This window comes from Accipiter gentilis, chromosome 5, assembly GCF_929443795.1.
Source record: "Accipiter gentilis chromosome 5, bAccGen1.1, whole genome shotgun sequence".
Lineage (NCBI taxonomy): Eukaryota > Metazoa > Chordata > Aves > Accipitriformes > Accipitridae > Astur > Astur gentilis.
Window position 1 is genome coordinate 16289818 of NC_064884.1, and position 25597 is coordinate 16315414.

General features: G+C 38.3%; 1 protein-coding gene across 1 annotated transcript in view; it reads right to left on the reverse strand.

Moving 5' to 3' along the window:
- Positions 1-5154: 5154 nt before the first annotated feature.
- Positions 5155-25597, reverse strand: part of TASP1 (taspase 1) — a 90473-nt gene continuing 70030 nt past the window's right edge. Inside the window, 3 exon segments of the mRNA XM_049801549.1 lie at positions 5155-7262; positions 19574-19647; positions 24469-24579. Coding sequence (XP_049657506.1) covers positions 7170-7262; positions 19574-19647; positions 24469-24579 — 278 coding nt within the window. The 3' untranslated portion in view covers positions 5155-7169.

Genomic DNA, 25597 nt, shown 5'->3' on the forward strand with positions numbered 1-25597 from the left:
ACCACCTCATTTCCGAAGTCTCCAGTGTTGACATTAAAGGACTTGCAGTGTTTGAGTCCTCTAAGAGGAATACCTCCAAGGGTGATGTCCCGGCTCAGCCAAAGCTGACGGCTGAGCTCAAAGTGATCTCACTGAGGACAGGACCTTACCTCAAACACTGGCCTTCATGTGGTGCTTTCTGAAAACTGCATTTTAACTACTTTGAAAGGCTTTTTGTTCTAGAAAAATGAGTTTAGTTGGTCTCTTTCTGTAGGTCTGTGTGGATATTTACAGCAATATAACTGAGTATAATAAATTGGGCAAACTGCACACTAAATATCTATCACAATATATTGTAGCTGATAGGCCCCAAGAGGGATGATAAGCTCTGGGGGCTCCTCCTCTGTAAGTCCACCTGGATGTCTGACCGACATACACCTGCACACTGTGCATAGGAACCACCATGCGTGCCTGAAGGTGCAGAGCCTCGGGGGATTAACCATGCGAGGACATGACACCCATGGTCCTTAGGAGGCTTGTACAAACTCCAGGATGAGCACTGACACCGTAACTTCACAGCGCTCTTCTCTCTGGGATGATTACACTGTGAGGAGGTTGGAGCCTGCCAGCTTTGCCACATTTACACCCCACACTCACCCTCAAGGCACTGGTGAACATAGCTCTCCGTGTCTCTCATGCTGTTTAAGAAACAAGGAAAAGCAGCTGCTTTGAACTCTTGTAGCCTGGACCCTAAGGAAACCATGCCGACACATTCATGCTGTCCATCTGTACAGTTTCAGCAATTCTTGCGTTCGTTAGCAAATTCATACAAAGCTGAAGAGGACTACAGATCTGACAGATGCTCATTGCCTATGGGAGGCTCGCACAAAGTACGGCCTGGGGCTTACAGGCAACTCTTGAGACCAGCAGCCAAGAGGTAGGAGCCGCATACACAGTCACTGCTCATGTACACTGTCTCTTGTGTAACAGATATATGTGGACACAAGGGTTGGCTAAAAGTCTTGGAGGCAGAGAAGCTGGGGTAGCTGACACTTCTGTACTAGGATAGGGAACTCGGGAAGAACAGCAGGGTAGTTACCTTGCAAGGAACTGTGAACTCAAGAGTTGGTAAAGGAGCATAGGACATAAAATAAGTGCACTGCATTGCTGTCACAGAGGAGACATCTAAGGTAAGTGAGGTTAAGGCAAAAAAACATAGGAAAGCAGGTCTCGGTGTGGCTGTTGCTTATGTGTTCGTTAATGTGTTTTAGTTGGTTCATTAGGCAGACAGGAGTGGGCAACAAGACAGACATTTATTGCATTCAAATCACCATTAAGTGATGCTAATGGTCTTTATGGGGATTTATTGCCCAGGTTATGTGGAAGATAAATGCTGTGTCACTAGAGGACCTAAACCAGGAAAAGTCAGTGTACAAGTCCTCCTTATTTCTGTATTATCTCGTAATGGAATGAATAATCAAGTACAGGGCGATTGGAGCCGAACAACCTCCCACAAGCTTTCCTGTAAAAAATTAGCAAAAAGAAAAGAGGTAAGTTTTATTAATGAGTACTGCTATCTTTAGACCCACTACAGGAGTCCTTTACCACAAGCTATCAGTGATGTCAGCTTCCATATAAAATCTCAATACACTTTCCTGCAATTTGTAGGCTCTCAGCATTTTTTGGCAGATCTGGACTCTGATATGAGGCAGTGGCACTTTCTCAACTCACCTGCAAGCCATCTGCAAAAACCTCTGCTGATGCCCCATGCTAAAAGCCACAGAAATTGTGTGTTTGTCCTCACTTTGTCATAAACCAAAATTGAGTCTTTCACATGAAAAACCTGGCCAGTTATAAGGTTACAGTTTATATTCCTTCACCTCTTCAAACCTCCCTTGGAAGATGAGCCTTATTAGCACTGTGAAGCATATATCAATTCTTACTCAGGTTTCTTGGAAGTTCTCACAACTATTTCCTCTTATTCTTTCTCTTCTTTCCTTAAAAATAATTTTGTTTTCCCTCTACCCACTTTACACTGATTCCTGTTCTCTGCTGTTAAAGAAGTCTCTTTGTATACTCTGCTTTCTAACAAGAGCCTTTATTTCCTTACCTAGCCACATCATAAACTTTCCCTTCAACTCTCCAGTTCTCTGCTAAGCCTTCTCCTGCCAATCAAGCTGACCTGAAAATCAGATTCTTTCCCAAGTCATATTTTAACCTGAAAGGTGCCTCTCTGCTGAATTACAGGATGGGATTGCAGAGAATTGCATAGGTCGAAATACAGTTAAGAGTGGCAAACCTTTTGAGATTCAGGAGATGCTTTTGAAATAGGGCTGCATATAGACTGCAGATAGTGTTATTTGCAAACATAACACTATAAAAGCTTTCCGTGCCATTCAATGTTTTTGAATAAATGAATCCTGCTACCACTGACTCACTAGAACTCCTAGTATATCTTGTTGACTCAAAGTAAATGACTCTCATAACAACCAGAAGAAACAGAAATTATGGTGGAATTGCAAGTTTTCATTTTTAAAATGTGTAGATATTCTAGAACTTCCTGTCTAATTCTGCATCATTCTGCTCAAAACTGAGCTATAAAGACTGTCCAGTTGCAGCATTACCACATGCCACTGTGAAACGTTGCACCTGTTTCACCTGTAATACCATAATAACCAATAGCTGTGGCTTCTTTTTCTAGACTCTATTAACTTACATTTTAAGTAACAATAACAGTTACCACAGCCTTGCTAATACCCCTGTATTTATTACTAGCTTTGCTTCCTCTTCGGCTTCTTTCTCCTTTCACAGCATCTTCCATATTGTCCTTTACGGGTGAACAGCTGCAGTTTCCCTGAAACAGGCCACTTCTTCCTCCTCAGTCAAATCTTGTATTTCACAGCGTTTCCAGAGGTTGATTCACAAGCAGAGATGCATACTCTTCATACCTACAGAATACACAAAATGGAATTCAAATCACCTCTACACATTTTTTTAGTGTAACAGTGTATTGGCTTTGTGTGGCAAGGTTTTGGTAGCAGAGGGGGTTACAGGGGTGGCTTCTGTAAGAAGCTGCTGGAAGCTTCCCCTGTGTTTGAGAGAGAGCCTATACCAGCCGGCTCTAAGATGGACCTGCCACCGGCCAAGGCTCAGCCAAGCAGCAATAGTGGTAACACCTCCGTGGTAACATTTTAAGAAGGAAAAAAGAAGTTGGGACAGACAAAAATGGCAACCAGAGAGAAGAGTGAGAACATGTAAGAGAAACAACCCTGCAGACACCAAGGTCAGAACAGAAGGAGGGGGAGGAGATGCTCCAGGCGCTGGAGCAGAGATTCCCCTGCAGCCTGTGGGGAAGACCATGGTGAGGCAGGCTGTCCCCCTGCAGCCCATGGAGGTCCACGGTGGAGCAGATATCCACCTGCAGCCCAGGGAAGACCCCACGCCGGAGCAGGTGGGTGCCTGAAGGAGGCTGTGACCCCGTGGGAACCCCGCGCTGGAGCAGGCTCCTGGCAGGACCTGCGTAGCTGTGGAGAGAGGAGCCCATGGAGCAGGTTTTCTAGCAGGACTTGTGACCCCGTGGGGGGACCCACGCTGGAGCAGTGTGTTCTTGAAGGACTGCACGCCATGGAAAGGACCCATGCTGGAGCAGTTCGTGAAGAACTGCAGCCCATGGGAAGGACCCACATTGGAGAAGTTCGTGGAAGACTGTCTCCTGTGGGAGGGACCCCACGCTGGAGCAGGGGAAGAGTGTGATGAGTCCTGTCCATGAGGATGATGAAGCAGCAGAAAAGAACGTGTGATGAACTGACCATAAACCCCATTCCTCGTCCCCCTGTGCTGCTGGGGGGGGGGTTAGTAGAGAATCTGGGAGTGAAGTTGTGCCCGGGAAGAAGGGAGTGGTGGAGGGAAGGTGTTCTGAGATTTGGTTTTATTTCTCATTACCCTACTCTGGTTGATTTGTAACAAATTGAGTTAATTTTCCCCAAGCTGAGTCTGTTTTGCCCATGACAGTAATTGGTTGAGTGATCTCTCCTGTCCTTATCTTGACCCACAAGCCCTTTGTTATATTTTCTCTCCCCTGTCCAGCTGAGGAGGGGGATTGATGGAACAGCTTTGGTGGGCACCTGGTGTCCAGCCAGGGTCAACCTGCCACAAACAGGCCTCTCCTCTGTGACTTGCTCAACAGCAGCCCTCTGAAGTCACTCATTGCAGGGCCACACTGTTAAGGTCCAGAAGCAAAGATAAAGGAGCAAAGGAAGACAAAAAAATAGGCTATATTTTAGGTTTGGTTTAGGCTATTACAAGCTTTTAGCAGCAAAATTTATTATGGCAGAAGACTGTACTCTGGCACCATCCTGTCTGCTACAAAACACTCTAGGACACGTAATTGTCTGTTTGAGTATAAAAATCAACAGTATTCAAACTGTTTATATTCATATGCATTGCATCTGGTTGCCCTTCCTTTATAATTTTAGCCAGCTATTGCTGTCAACTGTGTAATTTCCTCCTGGACTGTATCTCTATGCCAGTGGCAACGGTTACTTATCACGTACAACAGTTTACAGACCATGTCATTGCAAAGTGTGTCCATCCTCACCATTTATTTTTTCATAAGCCCCTTTTAAGTCCAAAACAGAACTGGTAGCAGACTTAAGACCCACAACTAAATTAGTGTAAGATCTTTCATTAGCTTAAGTGGAAGTAGAATGATAGGAAGTTCTGCTCCTGCCAGTCTTCATGATTACTGATACAGAAATACATAAGTGCTAATAGAGTTTTCTTCTCACAAGTACCCTAGGTAGGTGGTCAGCTCTGTACCTGGTTTGCGCTCTGCATCTTGCTTGTGATTGTCAAGACGAGAGTATCCTTTTTTTCCTTTTTACTCTACCTAGAAAGAAGGATGAGGCACTGGACAATGAAAAGGGACACTGCTCAAGTTCAAACAATGACTCCTAAGTAGCTTCCTGAAGAAGCCTGGCTTTTTTGGCAAAAAAAAAAAAAAAAAAAAAAAAAATTGGAGTATTATATGGACACGAAAGCAAAGTAAAAGCAAAATATGTTATTTGCTGTTTGTTATGATTTTATATATATATACACACACTTACAAATACAATTTTGAGATAGTGCGTGGGAAAAAATTATATGCTAGAATCCAAATCTCCAAGGAGAGATAGTAAGCAAGTAAGGGGAAGAAACAATTTACCAATTTACACATTTTACAAGCCATTCTGCCATGCTTATTCCATGAAAGCGTGAATTTATGCCAAAGTTTCTATGGAGTCGACACTGAAAAGCACTTTTAGAATGAAAGTAGGCTAACAGTTACTTAACTTTTCCAAAACTAATGGCATTTTCAAAGGTGGGTACTTACAAACCCATATACACAATCTTCAATTTTTTCACTCGCTGTGTAGCGAAGCTCCCACACAATTATTTAATGCTGCATGTTAGAGTAATTTAATGGCTCTGACAACACAGCTTCTTTGCTGGAACATTTCTGAAGCATTGTAGTCTGCACTGCCAAGGCCTCAGCTAGTGTAAAACTGTATAGGTATTCAATTTCATCAGACCATGACTGTATCAGCTGAGGATCCAATCTGATAGCACAAACTATTTCAAAGAGATGCAGTCCACTTTGTGTTTCTGCAACCTGGATAGCCTCTGTTTCTTATTATTCAGAGAGATGTATAGAACTACCTTCAACTATAGGACTACACTGATGTCACAATTAAAAAAACACACAAAGATGACAGTATCTCAATGTATGCTGTAACATAACAGTGAACATGAACTCGGGCTATTAAAAAAATTTATTAAGATTTTTATCCATGAAAGATTGGTACTACAATCAATGTAACCATTTAATCAGTCAAGTATGTCTGTTATAGGCAGGCACAACATTACAAAACAGGCAAGTACAATGCCTGATTAAGCGAATACAGTCTGAATATCTATTTATCCACTATTTCTGAAAACAGAATTATCAAATATCCACCAGGGAAAAAGATGAACTATTTTAGTTTCTCTTTGGCATACTTATCAGAACAATGAATTAATTACAAAAGTCTTCTATTGCTGCCAGTGCTATGAAGAAAAAAAGTACTGAATGGAAGATTGGATGTCAGAACTCACTTTTAGGTCTCAGGCGACCTGGCTAACGTTATCAGAACTGGTGACAAAAGACAGTTTAGCTGCCAATGCTTCACAAGGCAGACAAGGATTACATTGTTTTATAATGCAGTTTTGTTGAAGGTATAAAAAGAATTACAGTAAATTTATGCACAGTACATACATATTACACACAGTTATATAAATACCCATGCTGTGGCTGGACTTTAGGAAGTTGCTTTATCAATAAGAAAGCTAGTATCAGACCTCCCAACATCCATTTAATACACATTGCACTTCGCATCCAGTAATATGTTCAATTTCTGTACCTCTCAAAAATAGATTTAAAACAGAAGCGAAGAATAATAGCGGATCTTTCCATAAACTTTGTTTTCTTATTTACATTGTAATATTCCATTATACATAAAGACTGCATTACGATACATCATCTTCATATAGCTTTTTGTAATACATACAGCTTGAAGCTATTAACATCTTAGTTTTGGAACAGAGATATGACCTATAAGACTATTTAAAAACAATTCTAGCCTTAATTTTGCTCTAGTTTGTTTCACTGAAACCATTCTTTGACAAAAAAAATTCCTCCTTATTGGGGAGGAAAAAAACAACCCATGTTTAAACCACCACTGGATTTCCTTAAACCACTGAGAAACTTAGAAACCATAATCATTTTTTGCATAATTATATAGCCACTTCAGAGGCCTGTTACTTTTAAATTTAGACCATGAATGACAATTGTGACCATATCTTTAAATTAATTTTTTTTAACTTCCTATTATTTTTCAAATATAAAACAATGAAAACGCAATCATTAATCATACATAATCTTTGCACAACTAGAAAGAGTTCCTATTTTATTAGGGGAAAAATGAACATGCACATACCCCCATTCACAGGGTAAGAACATAAACTACAGCAGCACTTGTCTCAAGTTATGGTGCACATGGTTGCAATACAGGGTATAAAACAAGAGTAGAATTTCCAACATCTGTTAAAACACAAAAAACTTATTGTACAAAAAGTCATTCACATTCTTTGCAATGAAGTGAGTAATCGGCTGTTCAGCTTTCTGGACTCTCCAGCCTGCAAACTCCTCCTTCTATTGCCACAGACTGTCCTGCCACTGCTCCAGGAGGAAGTCTTGAAATGTGAGTCTGTGGAAAGTCAAGACAGTATTATCTAGTGAGAAGAGAGGCAAAATTATGCAGGACACAAAGCAAGCTTGTAAGTATTGAACAATTAAGCTGTTCCATCACTGACATCTGAGGGCAAACTACAAAGCAACTTGAAAAGTTGCAAACAACTAGGATTGTTTGTTGTTTTTTTTTTTTTTTTTAATTTTGTTTGCATTAATGTTTAACACATGAAGAGGAGGACCATGACAGATGGGTAGACAAGGTAAAGCGGATGACCCAGCACACTGAAAGTAGAAGAAAGGAATATCCAGCATGAAGACAAAAGAAAAATAACTGTGGCATTCCATGGTTTAATAAGTCTATTTCTTAGGGAGATTCAAAAAAAGTTTAGTACTGCATACAGAAATACACCTTACAGAAATATTAGACACAATAAACTATTTGACAGAGAGAAACTAACACTTCAGAGCATAAGGCAACTGCGATGATCAGGATGCAAAGTAGAAATTTCTCTGCATAAAATACCTACTTGTCCACCTAAAAAACCACCCATAGACTTCCTCTAAAATATTTGTTGCCAACTGTCAAATAAATGGATCCAAAGAGCGATTGTTTCTGTCAACAGGCATCTTTTCCATGGAGAAGTTTTAAAAGCAGACCTTTGAGATGGCTCTGTAATATTTCAGCCAGAGAGCAAAAGCCAGAGAGGGGGCACATGTGTTTGTGTACAAAAAACTTCAGCTTATAACTCTATCATAGCTCAGTGACACTGAAAATCTCTTAAAGATCCTTTATATTCTGAGTCGCGTTTTATCACTGATGCACATTTGCTTGCAAAAAGATACTTTGACTTATTATTAGAAGTAATGACTTCCTCCTCTGCCCCTTGCACACGTTTTTATACTGTGAAAACTGCTTATGTTTTCATTCACGCTGTCAATTTTGAGCTACAGCAAGAGCCACTTATTGATATATCGACTGCTTTCATACAGGGCCAAGTGGCTAAAGCAGTGTTTAAACAGAACAACAAAAAAGGAGTCAGAGGCATCTTTCTACAAACTTTACTGTTTCCTACTTTCAGACCTGCTGAGTGGGCTCTGGTAAAACACAAAAAAGAGCCTTAGTGAAACTCCAAAATGCAATAGGGCTGATAACAGCATTTACACAGGCTTGAGGCAGAAAGTAGCAATCACAGGGACTCACCAGCTCAAGCTACACTCCAGCCATCCCTCCCACGGAAGCAAGAGTACTGGCCGTCATTCCCCTCATGAGTTACAAGTTTCACCAAATGATTCATTAATGCTCAGACAATACAATGGTTAAACAATTATTAAATTAGGAACTAGAAATGATTCCTACTACGATATAAAGCTCACAACATAGAAGTTGCTGGCATTTAGAAATTACAGCTTCCTCTAAGTGCAGCCAACTACATATTTAAGTTTTAGTATGTACGTTATCCCATTTAAACAATTCAACTGCTGCAAAAACTTGTAACTTGCAATGAGGGCAACAAACAGCAAAAAGTATAGATGTAAAAGTTCAGTAAGAATAAATTGCATCAATTGAGCAGCAAGTGATTTGAGACTGTAACCGCAATTCATTGCATCAGAGACATTCTGTATCTCAGAGGCAGCTTATTGTAATTCCTTTCTTGATAAGGGTATCCTGGTGTCTGCTCTTAGGTGGTCTTGTTTCCAGTTAAATTACAGTATGAGATTTAATTAAAAACATTTAAAGGTTTTCATTTTACTTTTAAAACTTTGATCTCCGGCCTTCCTGCTTGATATATGAACATCTTCCTACTTTGAGAACAGTTTTGGTTACAACTGTGCTTTACCACTTCAAGAAGAAAAGATTCTTTTCAAATCTGTTGGTTTCCCCCAAAATGTAACTGACAATTTTTGGAGATATTATTTTGTAAGTTTAAATAAAATACAAAAAAAGAAAAAAGGAAGAAAAACAAGTGGAAGAAGGTTATTTTTCACTTTATGACCGAGAGACCCAAGTCATTTTTCCAGGTCTGTGAAAATTTCTAAATGAAAAGTGGGATAGGATGACAGTGTAAAAGCAACATTGTATGATGGGCACAGTAGCAAATTTCCTCAAGAATCCACTGACTGTTTAGTGAGATACTGCAATCAAAGCAAGCCAGTGGTCCACTCTAAGGCGGGCATCATTTATGAGTGAGATGGCTTATACAGTGATCAGTCTGAATTATCAGCACATCATTGTAGCAATACAATAAAAAGCACAGAGGCCAAGGTTGCTGCCAAGAGGCATAAGAGAGGAAGCTTGTTACTGAAACAGAAGAAATATTAGCACCATCATGATTATCATGAATCTTATAATCAATTTTTTTTCATTGTAACTACAAAAGACCTGATTTGTGTAAATTAGTTTTCTGACCCAAGTTATGAATTAACCTTTTGCATAGGCTTGACTTATCCCACAAATCAAAAGTTAAATGCCTAATAAACCCTTATGCAATTGCAGTGCAAAATGTGAGGCTTCATTGAATCCACATGAAATTTATAGATCCTGTTATTTTAAAAAAGTTAGTTAAGCATAATATCCCAATAAGTTTTTGAGCACGGAAAGGAAAATATACAAGAGAGGATAAGCAGATAGTCAATATCTATTGATACATTATCAAGAAGCTATGCTTAAATAGCTGTCCAAAACACATTTCCTGTACGAAACCTCATTTCCTATAAAAGAAAAAACATGCTTCCCACACAAAAGACCCCAAACCACTATACACTAGCATCTGTACATTTCCACTTACAGAAACACCCAAACCACATATAACAAAACCTTTCTTAAGGCCTTTACTTGCATCCTGTTTATTTGCATACTTCGTATGATGGAGCAAATACAGATGCTGTTTTACACTGACTGCTTCTTATTACTTTCACCAATGGCTGCCTTACGTAGAACAAAACCAAGACAGATCTATGATGATAGTGTTTAAAATATGCTACCTAATAAGTAATATGAAAGGAAAACATTGCCATGTCAAGACAACTTCAGATAAACTTCCAAGTGAATTCTTATAATTGTATCTCCCTTGTTCTTAGCTGTAAGAACAAACTCTAGTAAATAAAAAGAAAGATCAAAGAATATTTAATATTTTCAAATGCAACCACAGAACTTATTTGTACAGTTTGTTACATTTTTATATCCCAACATCATATTTTACATTAAGTCCAGATTGTACAGGGGATTAGGTTTAGATTTTTAAAATATAAAAATAAAAAGCAAACAAAAAAGAACAACACTGGAAAGCTTTTAATTGAATTCGATTAGTCTGTCGGCTTTACAAGCTAAATGAACCCACATATGGGGGAAATTGTGCCTGGGAGCACAAAAACAGGAAAAGAAAAAGTTTTCCTGAATTAATCCTCCATTCAGCTTTGTGGAAGCCTCTCTTTGAGGAAACCATATGCCAAGGAAAGGTAGATTAAGAACGTCAGGGCTACCCATATCTTCAGCTCTACAACTAGAAATTTTACTGTCCCTGAAAATATTCTGCTTTGATTTGCTTTTCTAGAGAAAAGTGGAGTTGGTGAGGGCCTAGTAGGAGCAGAGGTCCTGATAGCTAGGAAACCAGTTAGTCACCACAGACCTTTGTCTGCGGCTTCTAGGAGGAACCTCTTGCCCACATTTCAAAAAGAAAAAAGATAAATGCTAGATTAAAGACTTGATTTTGCTTCCGACCCCTCCATAAAGCACAAACAAGCTAACTAAACTTCCAACACTGATTCTTGCTCTGTGTACTTGCCATCCAAACATATGACGTTTCCCTCTTTCCCTCCCAACCAAACCAAAACCATGGAGCAGCCAGCTCCCCCAACCCCAAAGCTGCAGACACTGCCCGTGCAAAGTTACTATTTCTCAGTCCCTTTTGATGCACACTGGAAAGTTTCCCACTATCCTTCGAGTCCAAAACTAATAGGTCTTTCTGCTCTGGAATAAGTGTTAACTGCTACAGGGTCAATATATCGTTTCATCTTTTTGTCACAAAAATTGCGTCTATTTTTTGAGCTACGTATTTTTAGCATACCTTTTTTAAAAAAGTAAAATAAAAATACTAAAATTTGTGCGAAGGCTTACTTTACTTCATGTCTCATAGGTAAAGACTCTGAAACAACCTTGAGACCAACTAACATCAAAAATATTTTTAGTCTTTAAAGAGCTACTCTACTCCTTTTATTCACATAAAAGTATTAGTTTGTCACAACAGCTTCATTTTTTTTTTTTCATTAAAAGCATAAATACAATGTAAAATGAATATAAAAGTTTAAGCCAAAAGACAAATAGTGCTGCATGAGAAAACTTAAGTCAATCCAACGCTGCCAACAGGACAGAGTACATCTACCAGATGGCAGCACCTTCAGTTCTTAAGCAAATCTAGGGAGTAATGCATGGGCTTGGCTTTCCTGTTACATGCTGTCCTGGCTTCAGCTGGGATAGTTAATTTTTACAGGAACCTGGGAGGTGGGGGGCATAGCCGGGGCAGCTGACCTGAACTAACCAAGGAGCTATTCCATACCATGTGACATCATGCTCAGTATATAAAGGGGGAGCGGGCCGGGGGGTGGTCTCGACTTTCAGTGGGGGAAGTGGCGGAGCGTCGGGTCCCGGGTGGTGAGCAGTTGCACTGTGCATCACTTTTTGTATACTCTTTCATTAGTACTGTTGTTGTAAGTTTTTTTGTGTTGTCCCAGTAAACTGCCTTTATCTCAACCCTCGAGGTTCCAGGTTTTTTTCCTTTTCTCTCCTCCGTCTCCTCCCCATCCCACCGGAGGGGGGCGGAGGAGTGAGCGAGCGGCTGCGTGGTCCTTTGTTACCGGCTGGGCTGAAACCACGACACATGCTCAGGATGTGCTTTGGACAGAGTAATTTATAAAACAATCTTTTTCCATTCATCACCCTACTGAGATGAAATATAAAGAAAGACCAAGGAGATAACATACTTAATGAAATTGCTTTCTACCACCTTACTCCTTAAAGAAAAGTACCACCAAACCCATATATTCTTTAGAAATTCAGAATCACTCAGAGGTACCCAGCTAGAAAGCTCGTAGACACACTTCCATCATAAGAACCATCCGGCCACCTATTCTTAATTTATTTTCTAGGCAGTAATAGCCTATTTGGACACCAATAGCCATCCTCTGCTGCTCCATCTACCAGGAAGCTCCCCTCTAACATGGTTTGAATGTACACGGGCCATATGACAGGAGAAGGTGCCCTGCAAAATACTGGTAAGTGCTGCTATCAGAATATCCCATGTGCAACTCATTTGGTAAAAATCTTAACAAAGGAAAAAAAAAAGGGGGGGAGGAAAAAAAAAAAAAAGAGGGGCTCCAGAATTATTACCCTTGTGGGCAAAAGACAAAGACAGACATACTGATGGTGTGCTTCTGGCTCTCAGGCACTGAAAATACTGATTCTACATACAGGTTTGTTTAGGAAGCTAACGGTTTTCTGAGCACAAGTTCATTCTGTGGGTTAAGTATATTACTATACGCTATTTACCTATCTAAAACCATTAATATAATGCATTAGAAAAAAAATATCAAATTTTAAGGAAGTTGAAAACGAAAGCATTTTCATCTCTCTAAATCATTCATACACGTATTTAGACAGTCTAAAGCCATGTACCAACCAATCATCTATTCAGCTCAGTGTCCCAGGCTTTTGTAGTGGTATTCTAAAATACTGACATGTATCTTAAAATGTGATTTTTACCATTCTGAATTGCAGGTGCTAGGTCAGGTTATTGCATTTATATTTGCATACCTGGATGCACAATCCCATCTTCTCTGCTCCATTCTAAAATGTCGGCCAAATATGTGGAGAGTTCCAGAACTACTGGCTTTATGCTAGAACTCAACCCAAAAAGCTGAACTTATCTTCCCATCTCAGAGCCCATAATTTCCACAAAGGTCTACAAGCCAAATATTTTAACTTGTAACTTAGCAGTGAAGGTTATTTCCAACAAATATAAATACTGTATTTTTATGAGAGAACTGGATGCTCTACTGTATGCACAGAGTTCTTTTCAAGTGAAAATTTCTGACTGATTCCCCAGTCTCCAGACAAAAGTACAGATTAAAGAAGAAGAAAAAAAAAGTACAACAGTGACATATACTTTTCCTGTCTCATGAAGTTAAAAGACTGCTTCTGTAGTCTGAAATGAATGACTGAATTATTTGACTTAGTATTTCTGTTAACTAAACAGGCTCAGTAAATTTTTCCAGTAATTTTCAAATTGGAATTAAGATTCTTCCAAGATGTATTTCTTCACCCAGTAAGCACTGGATAACTGCCCTTCTCCTGACAAGGGGCTTTCACAGACCTTTTACTCACAAAGTAACATACAGAAGTCCATCATGAGAAAACCAACGACTACAATCAGCGTTTGTCATATGTATCACTTCAGAGGGAAGTAATTTTGCTAAATTTTACAGTGTTAGTAAAGGCAAATAAATCTGATTATGACACCTAACATCTCAACACAAAAAGCACACTGGAAATGGTCTCCCTGTCCACTGTTTGCTCATACTAGAAAATGAAATTAACTGTCAAAGATTAAGTTTCTGTTTGCATATTATAACCACCACAGCAGTTGTTGCTGATGGATGTTTTCAAACACAGCAATATGCAACACTCTCCACCACTGTTATCCCATATCTTGCAAAGCAACTTGAATTTGGTTCATTAGAAAATGGAAAGAATGGCATACGTAGCTTTGCAATATTAAAATCTGCCATAACATAAAACTTGGCAATTCATGTTGTAAGAACTGAATATTTGCCAAAGAGAGATTTAAACTGGCAACTGAATTGGATTACATTCAATACTACAACTAAATTTTTAGAAATTTGTTGTCTAGGTCATCTAGCTGTTACAAAAACTAAAACCTACAAAACTGAACTATAAGGATATCTCAAGAGTATTGCAACATTTACAATAATTGCATAAACTACCAAAACTTATACACAGTTCATATAGTAAATTTATACATGCTAAGAACCATGACAAATTATTGACAAATTTGTTGACAAATTATTTCAAATACCTACGCATAACACAAGACCAAAACTGCACATTATTGGTATTGAGATTGGATCTTTCACTGTGAAGAAAGCACTCAACTTCAAACACTACTGAAAACACTGTGAAGAAGTAACTATTTTCAAGGAAAAACATTATCCATCCACCACCAACTACTCTCAGTCACTAAGATAATATAAGAAACTTTGGAGATCCAGGAAAAAAAGAAATTCTGTGGCACATCCTGCTCACAGAATACTGTGGGCCTCAAGTGAACAAATACTCTGCAGAACCTGTCTGATATAAAAGTGCTCCTGCTTGATTATGCACAGATACACAACATTAAATCAAAGAAAGGCTGCCTACCCATAACCAGAACCTTCAAGAGATGCAGTTGGTACATGAATTCACATTGCAGGCATACACTGCACCGTCATTTGAGATTGAAGAAATTCTTTTCCTTTGCAGCATCCTCCTTTGGGCAAGCAGACAAGGAACAAGAAAATATGACGACTATGTAACTAAGAGGAGTCAATTAACTTGTAACCTACCCACTAACCTCTTTTCCTTCTCATTCTCCACATATATCTAAAAATCACATTATGGGTGAATTCAAGGAGTTATTTCTCCCACTCCCAAATTACAAGGCAGAAGGTCTCACAGCCCTTCAGGCGAACTGACACTTAAACTGCTCTACCAAATGCTACACCAACCATTAAGACCTCAAATATTGCACACTGCCTGTGACAGTATGGACAGAGCTCCAAGAAGCAACAGTGCAGCCATCAGAATAGAGTTATTTTCCCAATGGTGACAACACAATTGCTTAAGCTCTCAGAATGCAACCTAATCAGTTCAGGAAAATTGGAACAGATTAACTGAAAGTTGCCAGAGTATCTTTAAAGAGGCCACAGCTCCAGTAACAGGATGACCTCTTAGCTGATGCTATGACCACCTGTTGGATCTATTTTGGATCCATGAAAAAAACCCATCTGGAAGGTTATTCTGAAGACTAGTGTCTCAGAGAAGAAAGTTTGGGCAGGAAACCTAAAAAAACTGTTTATCAAAGATCTTGATTTCATGTCAACTAATTTATGAGACAACATCAGAATAACAAAAAAAGAAAAAACATAGCTCCTCGGTTCATAAAGACATTTAAATTTCCCCGTCCTTCAATCTAGAAGTCTTAACCTTTGCTGATGCAGCAGTTACTGCTACAGAAGTAGCTGGGTAAGTGCCAAGGAAGTCCACAGACTAGTATTTTCTATCTACTCTCATGGCTGCGGCCAGAAACTTCCACAGCAACCTAGAATATTCTAACAGCCTCACTAATGGCTAGAAATAGTTGAGTGCCAGCTTACGTGACAATTCTACCATCACATAGATGGCAATGCAGGAACTTACTTCAGGAGATCACAGGAAGTCCATTCATCTTCCCAAAGAACAGGCCTAATGCTGGAATAATCTGTCATGGTATTGCTTCAGGAAGGAGGTCTGGGACTGGCAACTTCTAAAGCAATATATCTGTCCCTTTAGCTTATCATAGCTGAGGCTCGCTGGCACCAGCCTGGATAAGTTGTAGCAATAGGTGGTATAGGTTAGTTCCAAGAAGTACGTAAAAGAGTCAAAGCTGTTCAGACAAAGAGTTTCCTTCCACATCCAATACATGACAAACACTGGCACTGAGCGATTATGAAACTGCTCGTGTCAAGAGGGATGACAAGAAACAAAGAAGAGTACAGTTGAACCAGCAAGTATATGATTTGATCAGCTGTTTGTGGCAGTGATGTAGGGGTTCAAGGGCATAAGACTCAAGACGGAAGTTAATGAGATATCCACTATGCAGGTAGTGAAGATAACATGGTCAGTGTTATCAGTGGTGGAGGAGCTGAAATACTTTCAGCCTTGAGAGAGCGCTAAAGGCAAGTAATAGGACATGCAACCAGAGATAACTGTGTCAGCAATAAGGTGTGAACTTAGTTCATCTGGCAAGCCTCCACAGTATTTTTAAAGTAACGTTCAACTGAACATTTTAAACCAATGTTCAACAGGAAACAGTGACTTTTCTAGGCAACTGGCTTTCCAAAATAAGACTGGACACCTTTCCAGAAAGTATGCTTTAAATCAAACAATTATTAGTCACAGTGCAAAACTGTTCCACAGCTCTTGCAGGCTCAGCCATTTTATACATTTAGGCTAGCAAGTTAGCATTCAGGCAGCCTAGTTGGGAGGTAAGTGGCCTGCCACAGAGCCCAGTCTTTGCTAAATTGGGAGGAAATAAACCCCAGTTGCAAGGCTACATCCGAATCAGTACTTGGAGAGCTCACAGTGCTAACAGCCAGAAGCACCGGCAGGTCAGGACATACAAACCACTTCAAGTCTCCGATCCCACTTTCCTGTGCCACTATTTAAGGAGTTGCTAATAATTAATTGGCTGAGTATGTTTCCAACTCTTGAGTATACCAGTGTCTGCAGGTGAGCTGGTATCTAGCTTGTAAGTGTCCAAGTGCCTTGTAAGAAAAAAAGCCTCCTATATGTCCACAGTCTTTGTGCGGGGTTCAGGCCCACCATTTGCTAGGTCCTATTATGAAATGCATTAACCTCCAATGCACAAAGAATCACACTGAGATTATAAAGCAGGATCCTTTTTTTCTTTAGTATGTACCCCTTTATATAATTACAATACTAATATTAGTCTAATTCATAACAGTATACACTCAAAACCCTTCTCACTTTCTAAAAGTCTTGCTATAAAAATATGTTTTCATGGTCATTAAATTGAACCAGCCCAAAATCAGCCACTGTGACAACCCCTGGGTTTAAGAATAAAACTTGAGTCCTAGACTGATGAAAGAAATAAAAACTGAAGCTCTTTACCACCCTAGAAAAACAGGAAAGCAAGATGTTTCCCTACAAGCCGCTGCCTGATCATTTTCCTATGGTAGTCATAAACAAGTGATATTTTATACTTTTATGAATTCTTATACCATTATTCTTTCATGGCAAGCACTCAAAATTAATTGTACCAAACCAGTTACTCTGTTAGAGAAAAGGAATTTTTTTTTTCCATTAGCAATACATTGTGTTCTATTTCAAGCCCAGTTTTCCATCTATAACTTAGCCCTAGTTATAGCAGAATAAAATTCCAGCTTTTATGACAGAAGACTTTTTTTGATCAATAGAAGTCAGCAGCAAAAGCATTTGTGGTTTTTCTCTGGAAAGCATTTGTGGCCACAGACTCAAAGGAAGAAGAAAGGGAGGGGGATTAACTCTTCAATGAAGGTCAAAAACATAATTTAAAAGTGAACCAAGAAGAGCAGCTGTGTCTGTCAGCGCAATCAAGATTACCAGCTGGAGAATTTACCAGCAGTATGAAAACAATGCACACCAGATGTCAAATGTTGCAACTGTGAGTAGGAAAACATCTCTGGGCATGGCACTGTCATGCTCGTACTCATTACCAGACAGATTCATATTTAGCATTTATTTATTGATTAGACAGACACTACCAGCAGAAACAATAATATTTCCTTAGAAACAGCTTTTGAGCTTGCAGTGTAAGCCAGACGCAGGTTTGCACACTGTAATAATTTTAACATTGCGCATTCTAATAATTCTCCTTATTTCACTGTGAACACAATACAATGACTTTTAAACTAACTAGAGAATACTAGAACATCTGCAGCTGAGCTTGCTTTAGCTTCACTCAGTTCAGTCTGAGCTTTTAGCTTGAGTTTGGATTCTTTTCTAACAAATCTAAAATAAATACTAAGAAAACAAAGTAAAAACACACCCTATTCCATGGATAATCAAGTGGAAAAGACTCTACATAAGCCATGAAAGTGAGTACTTCAATAACATCTCTGCCAGCACTTCCCTCACCAGCTGCTTTTTATCTTCCTCCTCCTTCTGGGGCATTCTTGTCTTTTTTTTTTTCTATACATTTTACTCCTTGAGGATGAACTCATTCGTTCCCAATGCTTCAACCACCATTCTTGCTGTTTAAAATATCTGATGTCAATTTACTTGTTTTGTATGTTCTTTTATTATCTCACTCACATCCTCCTTTGTATTTATCTCTCAAGTGAAATACAGTGAGAAATAAAGAAAAAAGAGAAAGATAGATTTTGGTTTTGTACTCCTCTCCCCCTCCATTGTTGATGACTAAACTTTCTTCCTCAGCAGCCATTTCTGCAGAGAGCCAACAAATCCAGGCCCCCAAATTCTTTCTTTTTCCAGGCTTTAAAATTTATCCTTTAAATTCTACCATCAAAAGGTTGGATGGATGTCTTGCTATTATCTGCTGGTATAAACTTCCTGGCTGTCATCTCCTCCTCTAATACATGCAAACATTCCAGTAAACACCCTGCCTCCCCCATTAGTTTAACCGTATTGGGGAGCCGACTCCTAATTCTAGCTCTTCCCCCACTTTTGTCACTTCCTTTAACCAGTTCTGATTGTACATTCTTACCCTTGATTACTGAAGGCTGTACATTTATAAAAATCTACATAAATTATGATTTTGTCTCTGCTTGAAGCTTCTCCCATGTTCATTTCATTGTCCAAACACCTCTCCCAAATGCTCTAGTTGCTACTTTGTAAAACCTGCCTTTTTCTCCTTTCAATGCTAATATTCCTAAGAATAGGTGGCTCTTGGTTAACCCCTACTGTTTGATGTTAAGGATTTTTCCAGTTTCCACTGCTAAATTCAGTTTTAACGTATTATTTCTCACACTCCAGAAAAAAACACAAACATTAGACCCCAAGAAACAAAAAGAACCACGGATGTTAATATCCAAATTGTTTACCATGGAGGCTATTCTAGAAACTACTTTAAAGTTTGATTTATACCCTCTCCCTTCTTCCTTGGTGCAAATGCTTTATCTGAAGGAAAACATGGCCACAGAAAAACACCATACTATCCTAAATAGCTAGTATAACTGAATCAAGACAAAGTTATTCAAATACAATTACTGTCAGCAGAGGAAACGGAAATGTGTTTGTGGCACCTTTTCCTGACCCAATACATATGTTAGCGTAGGTTTGTCAACTGCTGCACATAGGTTTGTTAACTGCTGCAATTAAAAAAAAAAAAGGAATTCAAAATGTCCAATCAATAGGTACATTTAATCGCTTATGCACCCATTACTTTTTCCATTCTCTTAAAGACAGACATTTCTTATATATTTCATTATCATAATTTCATATTCGCCTTAGCTTCTGCACTCATTCTACTGTATTACAACCTATTGTCCATGGCTTACCTTAGCTTTGCCATCCTGTGCAGACATATATCCTACACACATGCTCTCCGTTGTATGGCTCCAGAGAAATTCCACTATAAAGGAAAATGCGAGAAGTCACAAAAAATGCTTTGGTTTAAAATATAAGATGTAATTTAAAAAGACTGGAATCTTGAGAAACAAATACAGCTTAAAATATAGTTAGGGAAAGGACAAAAAACAAACTTAAAGGACAAAAACTACTTACCAGATTAATTCAATCTCAAAAGAAACAGCTATCAAACAAACAAGATTTTCCTGCACTATTTGCAGTCACATGCTGCAGAACTAATACCCAGAATGAGAACGTTACTTCAATGATATGGAGCATCCAAGATGAGAAATACCTCAACTGCAACTACAGCTAAAAGATAGGACCAACTTGTAAAGCAGAAGCCTGTTCTACCCATAAAGTAGAAGCAGATATAACTTGCATTTGCTTGCCTTGAACCCAAACATAAGCACACTACAACAGCATAAACCCAGATGGTGTACAAGGATTCTGTAGAATTGTAACGCTATCAGCAGAATACCAGTAACAAGCATTTTTTCACAGAACTGAGCATAAATACATACATAATAGGTAATTACCAATGGGCAAATGGAGATTTGTGCTTTAGCTCCACAAGTAGGATACAGGAAAACATGCAGAAGTAGTAAAGTCTGCAAGATGAGAACTGAAGATACAGAGCAGGCAGGAAAGACATCTGGTGAAAGCAAAATAATCCTGCAGAAGAAGGAGATGTCTGCTGATGGAAGCAGAGTACCACTGCATAAAAAGCAAGAAAGATGCCTGGCAAAATTAAAGCAAGACCAGGTCCCATAAGTAAACTGAATTACATTAAAAGCATATGCAATCACCCCCTTTCTTAGGAGAGAGGGTAAGGAGCACCAAAGGTAAGAGAGAAAAGAAAGATGGAGACAAAATGAGCCCATTTTGATTTTGGCTTCCCCATCAAAGCACTCTCAGGTCTGATCACCTTGACTTCTAGCACTTGCTATATAGCATCAACTCTCTGGTACTGTATACTCACAGCTAATTTAGGATATAAATGTTAAAGTTTTGTGTTTGTAGTGGTAATGATTAAGAAAACTAACCATTGGTAACGTGTATGGTTAATGCATGTTAATTCAGTAAGGTGTTGTTTTAAAGTTTGAAAGTACCCTGATTTATCAGCCATTTAAACAGCCCATTACAGCGATCTTTAATTCCCCGATACATACATAGGTATCTTTAGATCTTTACACACACACCCCTTTACTCAGTTGCAACACAAAATTCAAAGATCATATTACTCCTACGTTTAGCTCCCATCTAGTGGAGCTTTATAAACTGCCACACTGTTTTCTTCCTGCTCTATGTCACAGTAATTTTTCTTCCGGTTCATTAAGTACACAATTTGGAAGGGGCGAAAAGAATGAGTTGCTGATCAGAAGTCAGGGTATTTCATAGAACACTGTAAAGGGCTTAAGAAATTGCACTGACGTGTAAATTTTTCCTTTGGATTACAGGAGTCACCTTACATGAATTACACAAGATGCCATGAAAAGCTATTTCCAGGTATTTCTTTGGAAAAGCATCTTTAGGTGGTTTTAAAACTCTTATTCATTCCTATTCCTCATGTTCCTTTAATATGACTGAAGAAGGTCACAGTATGCTGAGTATGCTTATCCTTTGAACCATTTATCCTTGCACAGCAATTAACCCTGAGTAGAACATCAAAGTTTAGACAATCCCGGCAAGACTTGAAGATTCTGACAGATATGTAGATATCATCATATAAGAAAAATGAACTTCATTTAGGTATGCGATTTGCTCCCCCCTGTAACGGATTCATGACTGATATTGCCAAAGGTTAGTCAAAAGCTTTCAGAGACTGAAACATATTCAGTGCAATGTAACTGCATTCGATGAGGCCGACTCCTCCCTAATACCTTAAAGGTTCAACTGTCAGTGAAAGCATTTATTTTTTGGAGACAAATTTAATCTTATCTTTCAATTTTGAGAAGTTGGGCAACAGTTCCTGCCAAATACACTCAAAATATTATTTCTTTGCCTTTGATAACTCTAGGCATAGTCTTTTAAGTTTTTAATAATTTTTTCCTTCTACATTGTCCACCAAAGGTAGCATGTACTAGCTTGAGACATGGTTATTGCTAGCTATTACAAGCAGTGGAATTACAATGAAAATCCTAAATTACAAAATTATCTGAAGACTTTTCACATATTTTCAACCATTTAATAAATCGCTGTCTTGCCATTTGTTTCAATAGTTAAAAAAAATAATTAAAAAAGATCGTCCCTACAACAAAGACATGAGATTTCATTATTCTACACACAGACTTCTTCAGTATTACACAACTTATTTTCAGTCCAAACACCACAAATACTACATATGTTTAATTATACATTAACTCAGCATACACTATAAGGCAGGAAATTTGTGTGGTACAGAAAAAAAATCTTTAGAATAAGCTGTGCTACATTAATCTTATTTCAGTGGAAAGAAAACCAAAAATCAATGAACAAATAGTCTTAGGATGCAAGATATATTGGGATTTTATTACTTTGAGGAAAAAATCCCAATCTTCCTTAATAGGCACGCATTTTCTTACATGAATGACAAACATTAAATGAATAGAAATATTTCTCTCACTCCCAAACGTAAGAAATTGAAGGTTAGGTTGATCTTGTTCGTTATTATTTAGTCAAACTTATATTTTCATTTTCTTAACTCTTTTTTAGGGATAGAATTTATGTTGTAGGATGCTTTTGCACTAGATCAATAAAGTCATAATTATTCCAATCTGAAAACTGTAAATCAAACTTGCAATGTTCTCTGTATGTTTAGCAACCTATGCCCTGATTCTGGAGTCAGGATTAGACAGTCTTGGCTTTCAAATAGTTGAAAGAAAAGAGTAAGATGATTGTCAAAGTCTATATGACAGCCTGCTTCTTCAAAAAGACAAGCTATTCAAGTAATAACTCCAAAAAAATATAACATACAAAAGCTATTTCTAAGACCTTCTCCCACCCAAGCCTTACAAAATTCCTTTGTTGTCTATCAGGATAATCCCAGAACCATCATTAGAATTGTGAGGATTCATGTCCCAAATCTCTGGTTCTTTGTAATAGCAAAATAAATGTACATTAAACTCTTATGGATAAGATGAGATGTTGACTAAAAGCATAAAAGACAAAAACTGCAACTGTTGGGTAGAGAAACATGAATGTTATTAACTGTATTGAGCAAAATTACTTATTAGAGTGAATGACTGGAAGGGTGTACAATCAGACTCAAATTGACCAACACAGAAAAAGTAGTATATGATATTTAAAGATTCTTGTAATACAAACTAGCAAGGTGTAATATGACAACAAAACTGAAAGATAACATACACCTCATCCTGTGCAACTATAACAACTTGACCTTAACATCCTGGAAGCCATTGAACAGACAGCAATAAACACTGGATTTTGTGTGAGTTAACCCATCATTAAGAATATATCTGCCGGCCCACCTTTAGCACACTTTGCCTGCTACTCCAGGCTGGCTGTAAGCAGGCAAAATCTGGTGACATGATGTTAGGATTTAGTGGGACAAAAGTAGTAATGAATTAAAACAAAGGTGAGGTGTCTTTCTAAACAATAGCCTATAGATTAAAAAGAAATTATGCAATTCAAGAATTACCAGATGAGATGCTATGACCTGCCTTAATAAACAAAGTTAAGTTAGGTGATCAAATTTGTCACATCAGATCTTAAAAGCTATGAAATCTACTTTAAATCTGTAATGCTACTGGCAGCGATTCATTAAACACTTGGGGAAACAACAATAAAGCAGAGGATTATACAACTTTCATTGTGATAGCGTAACATACATTAGACAGGTCCACGTGACCCAATACATAAGCACATAGCATGACCAGACACATATGCCCACATCTGAGGAGCACCACAGGAAAGGAGATGGTACAAGTGTCATGCTGAAGTAATTCATTTCCCCAGTCCCAAATTCTTGCCTTCAAAGAGAACATGGGTTTTACTGTCTCTGGGTTGTATTTCCACCCACCTCTGCCAGGAGTCTACAGCCTTCAGTTTCCTAGCTGTTTCTCTAGGACAAACCACACGACAGTTTACTATAATACACTTGTTCTACTGTAAAAAGCGAGACAGATGAGGATCTTGTTTCTAGGACATAAACAGGGCGGAAGGGCTGTAAAGCTCATTGCCTTTTTAACCAGTCAGCTACTGATGGAGGCGAGGCATAGGTTTCTGCTGATCTCAATATAAACAGCAAGTACTCCTGTTGCCTGCACATGCAAATAGTAACTGCGACTTATCTGAACAGATTTTCCTGGGCATAACAAAAAAATTCTAGCCATAAACCAACTTCCCTTCCAAATTTTAAGTGTATCCTCCAAATTGTCACATTTTGTCCTGCAAAAAGGAGGAACAAAGAACTTTTTAGATAGCAATTTTAGCATATAAACCACTGAGAAGCAGTAAACAGTCATATGCATTACTCCTAGCTAAAAATGTGACTTTTTTTTCTATGAGGAACATACCCTGCCTTGCCACAAGCAACCGTTATTTCTGTGCTGTGGTTTTAGAAGGTTCCCACATAACCCTCTGAATCACAATTCTGCTTAGAAATAATGAGTCAGAAAGAATGCTCTTCTCCAGTTTTAGAGCACAAACACAGATAATAACTACTATTTCACTTTCTAGAATTTTATAATCTCAAACAACTTCAATTCCTTTTTGTTTTCCCTGTGGATTTTGAAAAATGGTAAACATGCACAGACAGTTTTTACTTCATGTTTCACTTTAAGTTAGCACCTAGCTCAAGTGAAAATGAGTAAGAATCTCTTACCTAGTAAAGTTGGCTTTTCCTGTGATGATTCAGGATCTGCTGAACACCTGCAAGACCGAAGAACTATCACACCTCCGAGTACACCATCTTCATTGGCTAGAAAAGGTGAACCTGGATAAAACCGTTAGGGAGAATTATTTGTAATAGGCATAGTTTCTTGGGTATTTTTTTTATTTTACTTTCCTGCCTTCCCCCTTTACTCTTGTCACTAAGGGTTGAAAAGACTGTCAGGTCAACCAGTACTTTTACAAAAGCATCAGTTTTAATTTTTCTAGCGTTTCTAATGAGTAACTTTCTAAGTAGTAATCTACTAACCTACCAGTAATCAAAAAATAAAAAAGAGCTACACGGAATAAAAAAACATATTGGAAATTACATTTGTGAGTGCAAAAACATTTGTTCATGGATCAAAGAAGAGATAATGAAAAGTGGAGCATCGAGTTGAAAAAAAATCATGTCTCAATATTTATATTAATTATAGTACAGAAAGAACCAAAGATGGCCACATATGAAAAAAATCAAGCAAATTTCGGTCACTTTTACTGTTTATTAATTTTTCCCAATTTAAAGCACTTTGTACAGAGACTTCATCAAAGTGCTGTACGCTGCCTCCCTTGCTGTTTTATGAATATGAGCAGAAAAGCCAAAACACATCCTACTTTATACAGTGGCTTTTCTGCTGTTAATTTAAGATGTATGATATAAAACATCTATCAGAAGCTGGAAAAGTTTAAAAGTTAGCTGCATCAAGTCTAAGTATTCTTTTTTCTGGTTTGTAGTTTGAAATGAGATTCCTATAGTTTTAAATGTGGAAACAATGGTATGATTTACATATGATCTAAAATGTCTTGAGCCACAAAATTGACCAAGTTCTTGCACTTAAGCCCAAAGAGACCTTAGTCACACATTCACAATATACTGTGATTTAAAGCTGAATATACAATTGCAACAGGCATTTCATATATTTCTTTTCAATGATTTTCTTCTAAATAAATTAGTATACTATGTCTAGTGTACAGACACTGTAAAAGGATTTGCTGGCCCCAAGAACTTTAGAGCAGATCTACCTATCAGCCTCCTTCAACTTGCCCACAGCTATTCATATGATTAAAATTACTCCTTTAATGCA